Genomic DNA, 18221 nt, shown 5'->3' with positions numbered 1-18221 from the left:
GAGGATTAACCACCGCCTTTACACTATGCTTTTCTCCCCGAAATAGAATGTGGACAGACACTAAACGGTAGTTGTGAACATTCCCCATGCACACACAATACCTTCACCACTTGTGTTCTTCCCAATGCCTCACCTTGCACCAGGCTTTGGTGGATTGAGGTCTGGTTACAGCCGGAATCCACCAAAGCCTGATACATATCCCCTTGTACACTTACCGGTATGTGTTACACTCTGGCCCAATCCAGGGCGGTTTCTGGCATGTCGGGGACCCGGACCACCATGCCCACGTCCATCACGGAGCACTAATTTTGGAGATGTCCCGGCTCCCCGTAGTGCCAGCACACCGGCCCAGGCTCTCCCTCTGCACTGGTGTTACGGACATCACTCACCGGGGGGGAGAAGACACAGACAAGGAAGGTGCAAACGGGAGGACTCCACAGGTGCATCAGGCCAGCTGGGGGGGAGCCAGCCCCCGCCTCCACGGTGGGGGAACAGGGTGAGGACAGGAAGCAGAGGGAGAGGGAGAGAGAGGAAAAAGGAGAAAGGGAAGCATGTCGTCCTGCCATTGGAACTGCCGCCATGTGGTCCTCTACCAGCTCGATGGCTTGATCCAGCAACACCGGGTGATGACACTGGACCCACTTCGCCGCTCCTTCTGGAAGTTGCGTGATGAACTGTTCCAGTGTCACCAGGTTGATAATTCCCTTGGCATTGTGGTTGTCTGTCCTCAACCACTGCCAGCAGGTGTCCCGGAGTTGTTGGCCAAACGCGAACGGCTGGCTGGCTGACCTCCTCCAAGCGCAGCACGCGGAAGCACGAACGCTGTTTCTCTGGACATGTGAACAAGTCAGTGCAGAAGGCTGGAATTCCAGGTATACCTGGTTGTGTGAAGCATGCATTTGCAATCTGGGGTGCAATACAGGAAGCAAAAGCATCAAAGGGAGATTTGACTGTGATTTGGTTGGACTTAGCGAATGCATATGGTTCTGTGCCTCACAGTCTGATCGAGATGGCAATGGAAAATTTCTGGTTCCCAGAACCAGTGAAAGCAATGCTGATGCAGTACTACAACAACTTTCGGATGTGTTTCACAACAGATGATTTTACGACTGATTGGCAAAGGCTAGAGGTGGGAATAGCAGCTGGATGTACTGTATCGGTAATTTTGTTTGTCTTAGTCATGGAAATGATATTAAAATCAACAAAGGCCGACATTGCTCTGTTAAGAACACCATTGAGAGCATTTATGGATGATATCACTGTGCTTGTAAAGTCTACGAACGCAGCACATCAGATCTTAGAAAAGCTAGAGGAACTGGTTACCTGGTCGAGGATGAAGTTTAAGGCTAAGAAGTCGAGGAGTTGTTCATTTGTAAAGGGAAAACAGAAAGAGATTCACTTCTCAGTAGCTGGAGACATTATTCCCACTGTGAGAGAACAACCGGTGAAGAGTCTAGGCAGGTTGTACAAGGGCACACTGAGTGACCGTCACCAAGGAGTAGAGATCCTGAACCAGGCAGAGGAAGGCCTGAGGAATATTTATACAGTTAGGTCCATATATATTTGGACACTGACACAAATTTTGTTTTTTTACCTGTTTACTGAAACATATTCAAGTTATAGTTATATAATGGACATGGACATAAAGTCCAGACTTTCAGCTTTCATTTGAGGGTATCCACATTAAAATTGGATGAAGGGTTTAGGAGTTTCAGCTCCTTAACATGTGCCACCCTGTTTTTAAAGGGACCAAAAGTAATTGGACAATTGACTCAAAGGCTATTTCATGGGTAGGTGTGGGAAATTCCTTCGTTATGTCATTCTCAATTAAGCAGATAAAAGGCCTGGAGTTGATTTGAGGTGTGGTGCTTGCATATGGAAGATTTTGCTGTGAAGAAAACATGTGGTTAAAGGAGCTGTCCATGCAGGTGAAACAAGCCATCCTTAAGCTGCAAAAACAGAAAAAACCCATCCGAGAAATTGCTACAATATTAGGAGTGGCAAAATCTACAGTTTGGTACATCCTGAGAAAGAAAGAAAGCACTGGTGAACTCATCAATGTAAAAAGACCTGGACACTCACAGAAAACAACAGTAGTGGATGATCGCAGAATAATTTCCATGGTGAAGAGAAACCCCTTCACAACAGCCAACCAAGTGAACAACACTCTCCAGGAGGTAGGCATATCAATAACCAAATCTACCATAAAGAGAAGACTGCATGAAAGTAAATACAGAGGGTTCACTGCACAGTGCAAGCCACTCATAAGCCTCAAGAATAAAAAGGCTAGATTGGACTTTGCTAAAAACATCTAAAAAAGCCAGCACAGTTCTGGAAGAACATTCTTTGGACAGATGAAACCAAGATCAACCTCTACCAGAATGATGGAAAGAAAAAAGTATGGCGAAGGCGTGGTACAGCTAATGATCCAAAGCATACCACATCATCTGTAAAACACGCCGGAGGCAGTGTGATGGCTTGGGCATGCATGGCTGCCAGTGGCACTGGGTCACTCGTGTTTATTGATGATGTGACACAGGACAGAAGCAGCCGGATGAATTCTGAGGTATTCAGAGACATACTGTGTGCTCAAATCCAGCCAAACTGATTGGTCGGCGTTTCATAATACAGATGGACAATGACCCAAAACATAAAGCCAAAGCAACCCAGGAGTTTATTAAAGCAAAGAAGTGGAATATTCTTGAATGGCCAAGTCAGTCACCTGATCTCAACCCAATTGAGCATGCATTTCACTTATTAAACTTCAGACAGAAAGGCCCACAAACAAACAGAAACTGAAAACCACTGCAGTAAAGGCCTGGCAGAGCATTAAAAAGGAGGAAACACAGCGTCTGGTGATGTCCATGAGTTCAAGACTTCAGGCAGTCATTGCCAACAAAGGGTTTTCAATCAAGTATTAGAAATGAACAATTTTATTTACAATTATTTAATTTGTCCAATTACTTTTGAGCCCCTGAAATGAAGGGATTGTGTTTAAAAAAATGCTTTAGTTCCTCACATTTTTATGCAATCATTTTGTTCAACCCACTGAATTAAAGCTGAAAGTCTGAACTTCAACTGCATCTGAATTGTTTTGTTCACAATTCATTGTGGTAATGTACAGAACCAAAATTAGAAAAATATTGCCTCTGTCCAAATATTTATGGACCTAACTGTAAGACTAAACTACCTGGAAAGTTCAAGGTGTGGTGTCTTCAGTTTGGACTGTACCCGAGACTGATGTGGCCCCTTATGATGTATGAGGTTGCAGCTTCAAGGGTTGAGCGGATTGAGCAGAGATGCAGTGTTTATATACAGAAATGGCTCGGACTTCCAAGACAGCTTAATAACAGCACTGTGTGGGAAGGGCGGTCAACTAGAACTACCTCTTGCATCCATTTTTGAGGAGTATAAGGTGGGTAAGGTGAGAACAGTAATGATGTTAAGGTACTCAAAGGACCAGGCCATTCGAGAGGACCCTCCAGAGGTGCGCACTGGTAAGAAGTGGAATGCTGAGGAAGAGGTAGACAAAGCGATGAGTAGGTTGAGGTATTTAGACATAGGAGGAGCAGTTCAAAGTGACAGGAGGGGACTAGGTACGCATAACTTCAAACCATTTTGCCAAATGACAAGGAGAGAAGAGACGTGGTTGTGAATGAGGTGAAGTGGATGGAACAGTAGGTTAAGGTAGGGTATGTTTACTCTTTCCCCGGAACGTGTAATATCACTTCTCATGGAATTATAAGGTCTCTCCAGTTTTGTATTGTGTGGAGTCCTACAGCTACAGCATATATGGAAGTTGACCTCACAAGGAAACGTTTTCCTTCTTATAAATGTATACCTAAATTGATTTTGCATTTGTTTCATTAATATGAACACATGTCAATATTTCAACTGGAAACTTCTTTTGGTAGACTAGTACATATATTTGGGGTTAATTAATTTCAACAAGAGAGCCAAAAATTTTAAGTGCATTATTATTATTTTTTCCTCCAAAACATTTTTTTTCATTTAAATAAAATAATATTTTTTTCAATCTTGTAGCCTTATTTTTTTTCTTATTTCGCCCTACATCACACAATTTGACCTGAAAAATCCGTCAACCAGAAAATAAAAAATGAGTGGCCTAAAGACTGAAGGACAAAATACGGCTCACTGCCTCGTTTCATTCAGCCCGTGTGAGAGATGATCTTACCCCAGTATCTCCAGTTTACAGTGAGGATTCTCCAGTACAGCACAGAGACGCTTCACTCCTGAGTCTCCCAGATTATTATTAGACAGATTCAGTTCTCTAAGGTGTGAGGGGTTTGATCTCAGAGCTGAACTCAGAGCAGCACAGCCTTCATCTGAGACACCACAACCACACAACCTGCAGAGACACAATGACACACACTTCATTAACAGATTTTCATCTTGGTGTAATAGTGGTTGTGAAGATGATGTCTCTCATGTTGGACTGTCTCTATTCTCTTCACCAATCACAAGCTATTATTAATAATGACTCAAACATTACCACTGTTATTGACGTTAAGTTGACTTGAGGTGCAAATGATTCAGCAAAAAGTCAATAATTTAAAGGTTTAAGTGAAGAGTCAGGTTTTGTAGAATTTATCTCTGCTTGTCTGGATTTTTAATGATCACGTATTTAATTATAAACACATTTTAATTATTCCTTGAAAGTAAAAGTGATTCTGTTGAGAAATGATCACTTCATGACTAATATATTTGTTCTGCATGTTTTACTTTTACAGAAAATTTTAAAAGACTGTATACAACTATTAACTGCTGCTGTAGTGAGTTATTGTGACTCTCAGAGAGATGATCTTACTTCAGTGTCTCCAGTTTACAGTGAGGATTCTCCAGTACAGCACAGAGATGCTTCACTCCTGAGTCTTCTAGTTTATTCCCAGTCAGATCCAGTGTCTTCACAGTCAGATGCAGTTCTCTCAGACTGGAGGTTTCTGAGTTGAGCACTGAGACCAGAGCTTCAGCGCTTCTCCATTTAATTGAATCACAACTGATCCTGAAGGAAATAAAATAATACTTAATAAACTCACACAAATTATCAAACAGTTCCTCAAATCTTTCACTGCACCATTTCATTTTCATAAATGACAGAAGTACAAACTCCGACTCGACAATACACTGAAATGCTGTAACAGGAATTCACAGTTCGAGCTGTTCGGATTTGAGTTTTCTGCTGCACACGTCATCACTGACACATGGGATAAACACTCAACATCAAATCTGATCACCAAATCGGGAAATAAGAGTCTGATCTAAAATATTTATGAGAGGAGAAAGGAAAAGAGTTTCAAAAGTCAGGTTTAGGTGAAGCAGGCAGAGTTCGAGGCAAAGTCATATTTATCTGAACAGATCAGACATTTGATTTGTTCTCTAATTAGTGAGCGACTGAAATGATCACAGCCCAGTGCTGAAGGAGTTTTATGGAGATACTCATGATGAGCTCGTTAGCCAAGTGTGTGTGTGTGTGTGTGTTCGTTCCCAGGTGCTCCTTATTTGTTGCTGGTGCCAGTAATTTACAGACTGGACATGTTCTTCCCCTTACACTCTGTGTGTTGTCTCTCCCTGTCTGACCTGAAATCAATAAATCACAGAGCTACAGCAGGGAAAAGAACAAAAGGTGTGAAGGTCAATGGAAAACAATATTCCACTACATTTGAAGGACAAATATTGGACTCTTGACTCCAGGACATTTCTATGAATGCTCATGATACTTGTTACTTTGAAGCATAGTTTTCAAATCAGCAGATGAATTTTCATTTCTTTTCTAAAATGCGAGGCCATATGCTGTGTTCGTGACAGGAGAAAACTAATAACAGTAAACTCTTCCCATGATCAAGTTCAAAAAGTGTTCGCTGCATTTTTTGAACAGTTCAGTTTAAACTTGGTGGTGGTGATGATGGTAATGATGACTACAGCAGATAAAAATGATGGCTCCTCACCAGAGCACCCAGGGCCAGATCTGAAGTCCATGTTTGAGATTTTTGAAATGAAGAAAGATTTGTATGGTTTTAAATGTTTTGTCTGTTTACCACAAACAAACTTCATCACTGTTACACAAATTTCCCATCCAACCTGAGAAAGCATGGTGAGGGATGTAAACATTAGCCAGCAGGGTGGGGCTGTTACATAAAAAAAAACATTAAAACACTGTCCTTTGTCGATTCAATTGTATTTCTATGGGCATTTCTACAGCCTTTGTATCATATTCTACATGCTTTTTATTCTACAAGCTCTACAAACAAATCACTGCATTCAGTAGGTTGTTTCTGAGTCATTAGATTCTGTAAATGCATCGTGGCAACAATCCAACAACACCTTGATATTAAAAAGGAAACAAAAACAATCATGAAAAAGTATTTTTGAAGACTGAAGTATTTTTAAAAGCAAATCCTCCAGCAGGCGGCATGGTGGTGTAGTGGTTAGCGCTGTCGCCTCACAGCAAGAAGGTCCTGGGTTCGAGCCCCGGGGCCGGTGAGGGCCTTTCTGTGTGGAGTTTGCATGTTCTCCCCGTGTCCGCGTGGGTTTCCTCCGGGTGCTCCGGTTTCCCCCACAGTCCAAAGACATGCAGGTTAGGTTAACTGGTGACTCTAAATTGACCGTAGGTGTGAGTGTGAATGGTTGTCTATGTGTCAGCCCTGTGATGACCTGGCGACTTGTCCAGGGTGTACCCCGCCTTTCGCCCGTAGTCAGCTGGGATAGGCTCCAGCTTGCCTGCGACCCTGTAGAAGGATAAAGCGGCTAGAGATAATGAGATGAGATGAGAAATCCTCCAGCACTGTAACTCAAGTAAAAATTTGACTGAACAACTTTCATTTGTATTGGAGTAACATTTGACCAGGAGGATCTTTACTTTCACTCGAGTAATGGAGTTGTGGATTTTGTCCTAAAGTGCAGATTTGTCAAAGTGCTTTCAGTTTCTCCCTTTCTAACAGTGGAACAGTAGAACAGTTATATTCAGCTTTACTTACATTGCTTTTCTGGATGCTGCAATCACAGGCATCACCTTCACAAGAACCCAATCTGTTATCTTATCTGTACTGGTATATTTACTCAGGTCAAACTCCTCCAGCTCCTGTGCTGAAGTCAGTAACACAAACACCAGAGCAGACCACTGTGAAGGAGAGAGTTTACTTTGTTTTCCAGATTTCAGGTAGTGTTGGATTTCCTCCACTAGAGAATCATCACCCAGTTCATTCAGACAGTGGAACAGATTGATGGATTTTTCTGCTGGAAGATTTTCACTGATCTTCTCTTTAATGTACTGAACTGTTTCCTCTTTGCTCTGAGAGCTACTTCCTGTCTGTGTTACTAAGGCATGTAAGAGTTTCTGATTGGACTCCAGTGAGAGACCCAGAAGAAAGCGGAGGAACAGATCCAAATGTCCAGTCTGACTTTTTAAGGTCTGATCTACAGCACTACTGTGTACATCTGAAATTGTCTTGTTCAGAGTCGGTCCAAGAACATTTCTCTTTTCCTTCATGAAGGTCAGATGCACATACAGAGCTGCGAGATGCTCCTGAATGCTCAGATGAACAAAGCAGTACACTTGACTCTGGTGAAGCCCAACCTCCTCTCTGAAGATCTGCGTACACACACCTGAGTACACTGCTGCTTCTGTCACATCAATGCCGCACTCTCTCAGATCTTCCTCATAGAAGATCAGGTTGCCTTTCTTCAGCTGCTGAAAAGCCAGTTTTCCCAGGTTGAGAAGCATTTCTTCATCACTCTCCAGTTTCTTTGAGTACTTTCCTCTGATGATGTTTGTCTGAATGATGAGGAAGTGTGTGTACATTTGAGTCAGAGTCTTGGGGATCTCTCCACTCTCTGCTTCACCCAACATTCTCTCTAGAACAGTGGCTGAAATCCAGCAGAAGACTGGGATGTGACACATGATATAGAGGCTTCTTAATGACTTCAGGTGTGTGATGATGTTCTCAGCCAGGCTCTGATCACTGACCCTCTTCCTGAAGTACTCCTCCTTCTGTGGGTCATTGAACCCTCGTACCTCTGTGACTCGGTGGACATACTCAGAGGGGATTTGATCAGCTGCTGCTGGTCGGGAGGTGATCCAGATGAGAGCAGAGGGAAGCAAATTCCCTTTGATCAGGTTCACCAGCAACACATGCACTGATGCTGATTCAGTTACATCACACACTCTCACTGTGTTCTGGAAATCCAGAGGGAAACGATACTCGTCCAATCCATCAAAAATGAACAGAACCTTTTCCAACCTGGACATTTCCATTTCATTTGTTTCTTTAAAACAGACATGAAGGAGCTCCATCAGACTCAGTTTTTGGTCCTTCATCAGATTCAGCTCTCTGAAAGGAAGTGGAAATATGAGGTGGACGTCCTGATTTGCTTTCCCTTCAGCCCAGTCCACAATGAACTTCTGCACAGAGACTGTTTTTCCAATACCAGCCACTCCCTTCGTCACTACAGTTCCGATGGGTTCATCTTCTTCATATAAGGGCTTAAAGATGTCATTGCATTTGATTGGTGTTTCCTCTGTTGTTTTTCTCCTGGACGTTGCCTCGATCCGTCTCACTTCATGTTCTTTATTGACGTCTCCACTGTCTCCCTCTGTGATGTAGAGCTCTGTGTAGATCTCATTCAGGAGCACTCGGTTTTCCTGCTTTATTATCACTCCATTTAAACACTGAAACTTCTTCATCAGATTTAATTTGAACTTTTTCTGGACTTCATTTCCAGCAGCAGATTCTGGGGCATGTCTGTGTGACAGGGTGAAGTAGAAAGACACGGTGAGACATGGGGTCCAATTATTAGAGTTTAAGATCACAGTTTTTCTGACTGGTTTCAACAGATAGTTCTTTATGATGTTCTCACTGTGCATTTGTTTTATTCTCCTGTATGTTTTCTAAAATCTAATCAGTCTCTATGAAATAACAGCAGAGAGGTTTATAATTCCAGTGTGTCAGTGTCACAGTCATGGTGTTGGGTTTGATCTTACCCTGTATCTGTGATGATCTTTTCTCTTCTATGCCCTGACTTCTGTAAAACACTGGGAACAAAAATAGTCACTTTTAAAGACAATAACTTCCATCCCTTTCATACTGTAGTCTCAGCTTTAGTCTGAATTTTACTGCAAGAAATCTGACAACCGTGTTATTATTTAGAGAACACAGTACTCGGGGCGTTTTTATTTTCGGCTCCTCATGTTTTTTTCTTTCTCCAGTCCTCTCCAAAAGTATAGGTTGTATTCAGTCAAGTGACTTTTGCTTGTGAGTTTACTTCTGGTGAATGAAGTGGTGGTCAGATAAAGCAACTCAATCTGGCTGCCATTATGCGAAGAGCTAATGAAACCGTCTCTGACTATTTTCACAGTTTCGAGTCCAGTGCACGGTCAAGAGACCTTCAGAAAGTTGCTCTTTGCAATGGGATTAGATCCTTACACGTTGACAAAGAAGGATTTTTCCTACAAGTTGGAAAATTATCCATTCACTGAGTTCCCAGGCATCTCAAAGTACCTGGTGCTGCAGACATCGCTCTACATAGACACACAGATGAAAACCTAGAAGAGCATGGAGGAGTACAACTTTTTCCATGTAGCCGAGTTAAAGATCTGGGGATCAGGACAATACAAGATAAATCCTGTATCATTTATGCCTGGGTAAACAGCATTTTTGGGCTTTTTGTACACATTTTCGCCATGGTTGCTAGAACACTACAAGGTTTAGTATCAAGTGTTAACAAACCACAGTGGCTTGATTCTCAAATCCTCCCTGCTCTTCTCTTCCAGGTAAATCATTCACAAAGATCCACAGAATACCCTTTAAAGATCTGCGTATTACACATATTATATATGCGTTAGTTTACAATATGGCAACCATGATCAAACAGTAAACAAACATCAGAGGGCTGAAGCATCCCCTGAACTTCAAAATAACACAAAATAATGGAAAAATAGTGAGAAAAGTGATTTGCGAATCCAAATTAAATAAATCAGAGGAATTTACAAACCTTTGGCCAAGTGATCACTGCAAACTCAAGCGTTCTTCGACTCGGCTCCCTTTGATCACAGCGAAAGGTTTAAGAGCCACCTTTCTCATTGTCTTTTTGTCTTTTACCCTTTATCACTTCACGGGGAACCGTGTTCGATTCAAACAGCTCAAAACAGCACAAGCATCGGGCTTTTTAATGACTAGCAAGGCACCCCAGCGATAGTAATGCTCTGACCACCACTTCACATTTTGCATATCTAATGAGGTGGATGTGACGTCGGATGCAACTCAGCAACTGGAACAGCAAGGCCAGCTCTTTTGTTTTTGATTTACAATGAAGACATTTGGATTCAGGGGCGGCACGGTGGTGTAGTGGTTAGCGCTGTCACCTCACAGCAAGAAGGTCTGGGTTCGAGCCCCATGGCCGACGAGGGCCTTTCTGTGCGGAGTTTGCATGTTCTCCACGTGTCCGCGTGGGTTTTCTCCAGGTGCTCCGGTTTCCCCCACAGTCCAAAGACATGCAGGTTAGGTTAACTGGTGACTCTAAATTGACCGTAGGTGTGACTGTGAGTGTGAATGGTTGTCTGTGTCTATGTGTCAGCCCTGTGATGACCTGGCGACTTGTCCAGGGTGTACCCCGCCTTTCACCTGTAGTCAGCTGGGATAGACTCCAGCTTGCCTGCGACCCTGTAGAACAGGATAAAGCGGCTAGAGATAATGAGAATGAGACATTTGGATTCAAGATCAAAAGATGAATGAGATAATGGATCATAATTTCAGCCGTTTCAGTTCTTTTTGCTTGTATTAGCATTTCTTGCTTTAGCATTTACAAGCCCGATTCCAAAAAAGTTGGGACAAAGTACAAATTGTAAATAAAAACGGAATGCAATAATTTACAAATCTCAAAAACTGATATCGTATTCAGAATAGAACAGACAACATATCAAATGTCAAAAGTGAGACATTTTGAAATTTCATGCCAAATATTGGCTCATTTGAAATTTCATGACAGCAACACATCTCAAAAAAGTTGGGACAGGGGCAATAAGAGGCTGGAAAAGTTAAAGGTACAAAAAAGGAACAGCTGGAGGACCAAATTGCAACTCATTAGGTCAATTGGCAATAGGTCATTAACATGACTGGGTATAAAAAGAGCATCTTGGAGTGGCAGCGGCTCTCAGAAGTAAAGATGGGAAGAGGATCACCAATCCCCCTAATTCTGTGCCGACAAATAGTGGAGCAATATCAGAAAGGAGTTCAACAGTGTAAAATTGCAAAGAGTTTGAACATATCATCATCTACAGTGCATATCATCATCAAAAGATTCAGAGAATCTGGAAGAATCTCTGTGCGTAAGGGTCAAAGCAGGAAAACCATACTGGGTGCCCGTGATCTTCGGGCCCTTAGATGGCACTGCATCACATACAGGCATGCTTCTGTATTGGAAATCATAAAATGGGCTCAGGAATATTTCCAGAGAACATTATCTGTGAACACAATTCACTGTGCCATCCGCCGTTGCCAGCTAAAACTCTATACACGTAGTTCAAAGAAGAAACCGTATCTAAACATGATCCAGAAGCATAGATGTCTTCTCTGGGCCAAGGCTCATTTAAAATGGACTGTGGCAAAGTGGAAAACTGTTCTGTGGTCAGATGAATCAAAATTTGAAGTTCTTTATGGAAATCAGGGACGCCGTGTCATTCGGACTAAAGAGGAGAAGGACAACCCAAGTTGTTATCAGCGCTCAGTTCAGAAGCCTGTATCTCTGATGGTATGGGGTCGCATTAGTGCGTGTGGCATGGGCAGCTTACACATCTGGAAAGACACCATCAATGGTGAAAGGTATATCCAGGTTCTAGAGCAACATATGCTCCCATCCAGACAACGTCTCTTTCAGGGAAGACCTTGCATTTTCCAACATGACAATGCCAAACCACATACTGCATCAATTACAGCATCATGGCTGAGTAGAAGCCTCCCTATGTGTTGCGCCTTATAGTGGTGGGGAGGTTTGTACGCCTTATCCTTGGAGCTATATCAGCTGGGGCCTTGGCCCCTGGTAGGTTCAACCTTGCTGGGCAGGTTCCAGGTGAAAAGCCAGACGAACTGCAACACCTGGCCCTCCAGGTTGGGGATTGGGCGATGGGCCAATGACCCATCCCTGTAAAAGAAACCACATCACGGAAACCAGACACACTATTCAAGTAAGTTATGGGCAGGAAGAAGAGGCTAGCCAGGTACCTCCAGACAACGATTTTTGTCTTATGGACTATCAGCGCAATATGACATTGGCTGGTGAAAGCTACTCAGAAGCCCGTCAATCGAAGATGTCATTTCTGAAACCCAAGAAAGTATTGGCCATTGGGAACTGGAATGTATGCACTATGTATGCTGTTGGCAAGGCAGCACAGGTTGCCAAAGAAATGCGAGAGTATAATATTGACTATTAGGAATCAGCGAATGCAGATGGAATGGCTTTGGAAAGATGAAGCTCACCTCAGGGGAAACAGTAATCTACTCGGGAGGGGAAGATGGTTTCCATCGAGCTGAGGTTGCTATAATGATGTCCAAGCAAGCAGAGTCAGCGTTGATTGAGTGGCTACCAGTAAACGAGCGTATTATCAAGGCACGATTTCATTCCAAGTTTATTAAACTTATGGCCCTTTTCCACTACCCTTTTTCAGCTCACTTCAGCTCGCTTCAGCTCACTTCAGCCTGACACGGCTCGCGTTTCGACTACCTCAGAACAGCACGACTCAGCTCGCTTCAGCCCTACTGAGCACCCAAAACTCGCACGGTTTTGGAGTGGGGCTGAAGCGAGCCAAACCGAGCTGAGTGAGGCTAGGGGCGTGAGGGGACACTCCCCTGTGCACTGATTGGTGAGGAGGAGTGTCCTCACATGCCCACACATGCCCCGCGAGCATGCTGGGATCTGTAAACACCGTAAACCCGGAAGAAGAAGAATTACGAATTATGAGAATTTCTGAAGGCTTATGTGCCTCGCCTCATCTATACGCTCTTGCCAGTATCTGTTGGCGTTGTCGGTGACAACAAGCCACAGCACCAAGACCAGCAACACTAACGACTCCATGTTTATTGTTTGCTATCCGGGTCGTGAGACTACCGCTTAAAAGGTCACTGATGTCACTGTTTGTGCCGCCTAACGACATCACGTGACGTCCACCCACTTTCGCTAACTCCACCCAATGTGTCCACCCACTTCCAGCCAGCACGGTTCAGCGCGGTTGTAGTCGAAATGCAACTCCAACAGCCCCACTCAGCTCGACTCAGCCCAACTCAGCACGGCACGGCTCAGCCCAACTCAACCGCGTTGGTAGTGGAAAAGCAGCAATACTGTCATTCATGTATATGCACCAACAATGGAAGCTGAGGAAGAAGAAGTAGATGAATTCTATGAACAACTACAGAGTGTACTACAGAAGATAAGAAAGCACGATATGCTCATCATAAGTAGAGATCTGAATGCCAAGGTCGGGGCAGCGAATAGTAACAAGAAGGAAGTCATGGGGGCCCATGGAATTGGAGAGATTAACAGAAACGGAGAGAAGCTGGTTGACTTCTGCGAAATGAACAGCTTAGTGATAACCGGCACCATATTCCCGCACAGAGATATCCACAAAACCACCTGGAAATCACCGGAAGGGCGAACTCACAACCAGATTGACCATGTTCTTGTCAATAAGTGTTTTAGAAGATCTGTTCTCGACACGAGGGCTATGCGAGGAGCCGATATTGCTTCTGACCACCAACTGGTTAGAACTAAAATCAAGCTGAAGCTAAAGAAGACCATTAAACCACCCAATTCACGAATTAGATACAAAGTCAGCAAGTTAAAGGACCCGAAAATCAGGAAACAATTCTCCGTGGAGCTTCGTAACAGCTTTGCAGTATTAGAGGCCACAGATGAAGAAGAACCGGATATAAATGCAAGATGGGAGCGGTACAGGGATGCACACACATCAACGGCCAAAAATGTACTAGGTCTTAAAAAGAGGAAGAGTAAACCATGGATAAGTGAAAGATCTTGGTCACACATCGAAGAAAGGAAGCAAGTTAAACAGCAACTAGAAGGAGCCAAGTCTGCGAGACTACAACAACAGTTGAGGGAAAAGTATAGAATGAAGGACAAAGAAGTCAAGTCAAGCATTAGAGCCAACAAGAGAACTTGGTTAGAAAATCAGATGGATATGGCTCAAAGGGCAGCTGACCAAGGAAATATGAAGACTCTGTATGAAACCATAAATGGAGTTTGTAAAGATAAGCGTCACAGTAATGCTGCAGTCAAGGATAAGTCGAACAACATCATAACTAAAGAAAGTCAGAGGTTGGAGAGATGGAAAGAGCATTTTGAAGAAGTCCTCAATCGCGATCCACCCGAGAGTCCCATGGAAGACTCAACTGCCCCTATACCCATTATTGGAAGCATAAGCACAGACCCAATTAGTTGGGAAGAAGTGAGGCTCGGAATTCTATCTCTTAGGGAAGGAAAGGCAGGTGGCATTGACAACGTTGTAGCTGAGCTCCTGAAGGCAGACTTAGAAACATCTGCTCGAAAGCTACACGAGTTAATCCTAATCATCTGGGAGGGGGAATTGGTATCGGACGAGTGGCTTAAAGGATTAATTGTAAAGATACCAAAGAAAGGCGACCTAGGTGACTGCAACAACTGGAGAGGCATTACTCTGCTGGTTATTGCCAGCAAGGTGCTTGGCAAGATTATCGTCAGGCGAATGAAGGAAGGAACAATCACGCGACTGAGACCCGAGCAAGCAGGGTTCCTGGAGGGGTGAAATACCACCGAACAAATCTTTATACTGCGGAACATGATAGAGCAGGCGTGTGAATGGCAGTCTCCACTGTTAGTCAATTTCATCGACTTTGAAAAGGCCTTCGACTCGCTGCACCAAAAGAGCCTCTGGATCATCATGAGAGCGTACGGAATACCAGAGAAATTAATTAATATCGTCAAGCTACTGTACAACAACGATGAGTGTGCTGTCCTCAACAATGGTCTAACATCCGAGTGGTTCCAAGTTAAGACTGGAGTGAAGCAAGGCTGTGTGATGTCAGGGTTCCTCTTCATCTTAGCTATCGACTGGGTAATGCGTCAAGTAACAGCAGGTGCAAATACCGGCATACGGTGGAAGATGACTAGTCAGCTTGAAGATCTTGACTTCGCCAATGATATTGCACTAGTGTCAACTACAGCAGCCCAAATGCAGAGGAAAACAACCAAGTTGTCTGACACAGCAAGCACGATAGGCCTGCGGATCAGTAGGAAGAAAACCGAGGTCCTCAAGATTAACAGTAAAGATCCAAGTAGGAGGATTAAATTTGGTAATAATGAGATACGGGAAGTGCAAGAATTTGTTTATCTTGGTGCTATGGTGAGCGACAGTGGAGGTGCCGACAAGGACATAGAGAGAAGGTTAGGGAAAGCGAAGGCGACATTTGGAAGGCTGAGGAAAGTTTGGGGGTCCAAGAAGATCAGTAGAAAAACCAAGATCCGACTGTACAACACACTAGTTAAACCCGTGCTGCTATACGGATGTGAAACTTGGAAAACCAACCTGGCGGACAATGAGAAACTGGATTCCTTCCAGTACAAGTGCCTAAAAAGAATCCTGGGCATATGTTGGCCATACATAATCTCCAAGACGGAACTGAATGAAATATGTGGATGCGATAGTTTAAGTGACCTTGTCAAACAGAGGAGGTGGAGATGGATTGGCCATGTGTTGGGAATGGATAGAGATCACCATTGTGTCACAGTGTTGACGTGGACTCCCGAAGGACGACGAAAAGTTGGCAGGCCTAAAACAACATGGCGACGGATGACTGAAAAGGAGAGGGATGAAGGAGGCTGGAGGTCATGGGAGAGGGTCCGGGTCCTTGCTAAGGACAGAAAGGATTGGAGGAATCATGTGGAGGCCTTATGCATAACTAAGCGCGAAGAGGCGAGGTAAGGGCTGCGTAGAAGAAGGGTCCGGGTACTGAACTGACCAGCCTGCAGTCCAGATCTTTCACCCATAGAAAACATCTGGCGCATCATAAAACGGAAGATACGACAAAAAAGACCTAAGACAGTTGAGCAACTAGAATCCTACATTAGACAAGAATGGGTTAACATTCCTATCCCTAAACTTGAGCAACTTGTCTCCTCAGTCCCCAGATGGTTACAGACTGTTGTAAAGAGAAAAGGGGATGTCTCACAGTGGTAAACATCGCCTTGTCCCAACTTATTTGAGATGTGTTGTTGTCATGAAATTTAAAATCACCTAATTTTTCTCTTTAAATGATACATTTTCTCAGTTTAAACATTTGATATGTCATCTATGTTCTATTCTGAATAAAATATGGAATTTTGAAACTTCCACATCATTGCATTCCGTTTTTATTTACAATTTGTACTTTGTCCCAACTTTTTTTGGAATCGGGGTTGTAAAACTTTTTCACTTGAATAAGCGTTTACACCATTTCCTCTAAAGCATTTACTGAAAGTATTATATCATCAAACACCAAGTAACTATAATATAAATCAAAATAGCTGCTAATGACAGTGGAGCACATCCATTACTGTGACTTTAACTATGAGAATTATGGGATGTTACCTGTGTACAGATGAGGGGTCTCCACTTTTAAAGTGGTCAGGTTGATGCATAGACCAATCACTCTTCATGGAGACACAGCTGGCTTCTGGTGAGTCTGATCTGTTTCTCTTGAGTTCACTGTACAACATTACAGAGTGGACATGAAACAGTTTTTCTTCCACAGAATTCCGACACAAAATACTGCTGAGATGAATTTGTATCATATTGTATATCACCATATTTCTGTTCAATATGCATTATGACCTCCACCTCTTCTTACACACTTGGCAGCAGCAGCAGAGGGAGTAGCACGTGATAACTCATTTGTTATGTTAATCATTTACAGCACAGTTTACCCTCAAACAATCTTTCTACATTAACAACGGTGCCATGAAATAGCTTTATTACAGCTCCACTGAAAAAGATAAAAATATGTTCATAACAGGGGAAAAATACACCGAATATTATAAATCCTGATCTACTTTTCTTCTACACTAAACTCCAGCAGCAACTTCACCGGCTCTCCAGATCTCTGGGTTTATAGTGTAGCTATCTGTCTAGTAGCTTTCTAACAGAAACAGGAAATACGCATCGTCCCAATGAGCTAATCCTGTTTCTCATCACAGCTGCTGTAAATGTGAATAAACAAAGGAACGCATTCATAAAAAAACAGGAGAATAAATTTTATTCCCTGCTATTAAAAATGTTATTAAATATTAGTGCATACCCTTCAATAGGTTCTGTTGGTTTTAGCCGATAGGATATGAAAAAAGAATGATAAACTTTGATGATGGAGCTTCAGGGTCTCCCAAAAATGCTGATGTGTCAAAATCTGAGTTTAACACTCCTATTGTATTGCTGGGTTTCAGTCACGTGACTTTTCTTAGCAGTTCTACCAGAAGTGAAATAGCTGGTGGTCTAAAGACTGCTGTACTGCAAACCACTAGTGATACCTTATCAGAGTATGCTCGTAATCTAGAAGCCACTGCTCGCTTTAGATATATTCAGAAGATTGCTATGTGCAATGGAATCGACCCCTACAGTCTGGGAAAGAAGGATTTGTCATATGATCTCAAAAACTACCCTTGAGTCGAGTTCCCCGACATCTCGAACTATCTGGTGTTGCACATATCCTTCTACACCGCAAAACAGATGAAAGCGTGGAAGAGTATGGAGGCTTACAACTTTTTTGCATGTGGCTGGGTAAAGGACCTCGGTATTAAGTCGCTGCCCAATGAATCCTGTATTGTTTTTGCCTGTGTAAGTATTTTTTTAAGCTTTTCATTTGCATCTTTACAACAAAGCACTGCAAGTTGAAGTGTAAACAAACAACAGTTGGCTTGATTCTCACTTGTGTCCACTTTTATCTCTTAGGTAAATCATTCACAAAGATCATCAGAAACCCCTTTAAAGACCTGGATCTTAGTTAAACAAGATTGAGAAGTGATCACGGCGCATTGTAACTGTATGGCTGGGTAAGAATTTTGTTGCGACCTTCATGCATATGGACTTTGTGAGGAGTAAACAAACAGCTGGGGACTTTAGTGCTTTGTGACTAAAAACGTACTGTAAAATAGCGACACGTAGCAAGAAAATTACTTGGAAAACACTAAGGACA

At 43.0% G+C, this 18221-nt stretch overlaps 1 protein-coding gene across 1 annotated transcript in view; it reads right to left on the bottom strand.

The window, feature by feature from the left end:
- Positions 1–18221, bottom strand: part of LOC132870649 (NACHT, LRR and PYD domains-containing protein 3-like) — an 85279-nt gene that overhangs the window by 62038 nt on the left and 5020 nt on the right. Inside the window, exons 3-7 of the mRNA XM_060904399.1 lie at positions 16625–16741; positions 8999–9049; positions 6996–8759; positions 4829–5023; positions 4196–4369 (exon numbers count right to left, since the gene is read on the bottom strand). Of these exons, the coding sequence (XP_060760382.1) occupies positions 4196–4369; positions 4829–5023; positions 6996–8759; positions 8999–9049; positions 16625–16741 (2301 nt within the window). The remainder of the gene's footprint in view (positions 1–4195; positions 4370–4828; positions 5024–6995; positions 8760–8998; positions 9050–16624; positions 16742–18221) is intronic.

This window comes from Neoarius graeffei, chromosome 22, assembly GCF_027579695.1.
Source record: "Neoarius graeffei isolate fNeoGra1 chromosome 22, fNeoGra1.pri, whole genome shotgun sequence".
Lineage (NCBI taxonomy): Eukaryota > Metazoa > Chordata > Actinopteri > Siluriformes > Ariidae > Neoarius > Neoarius graeffei.
The sequence above is the reverse complement of the archived record's forward strand: the minus strand, read 5'-3'. Positions and strand labels throughout refer to the sequence as shown.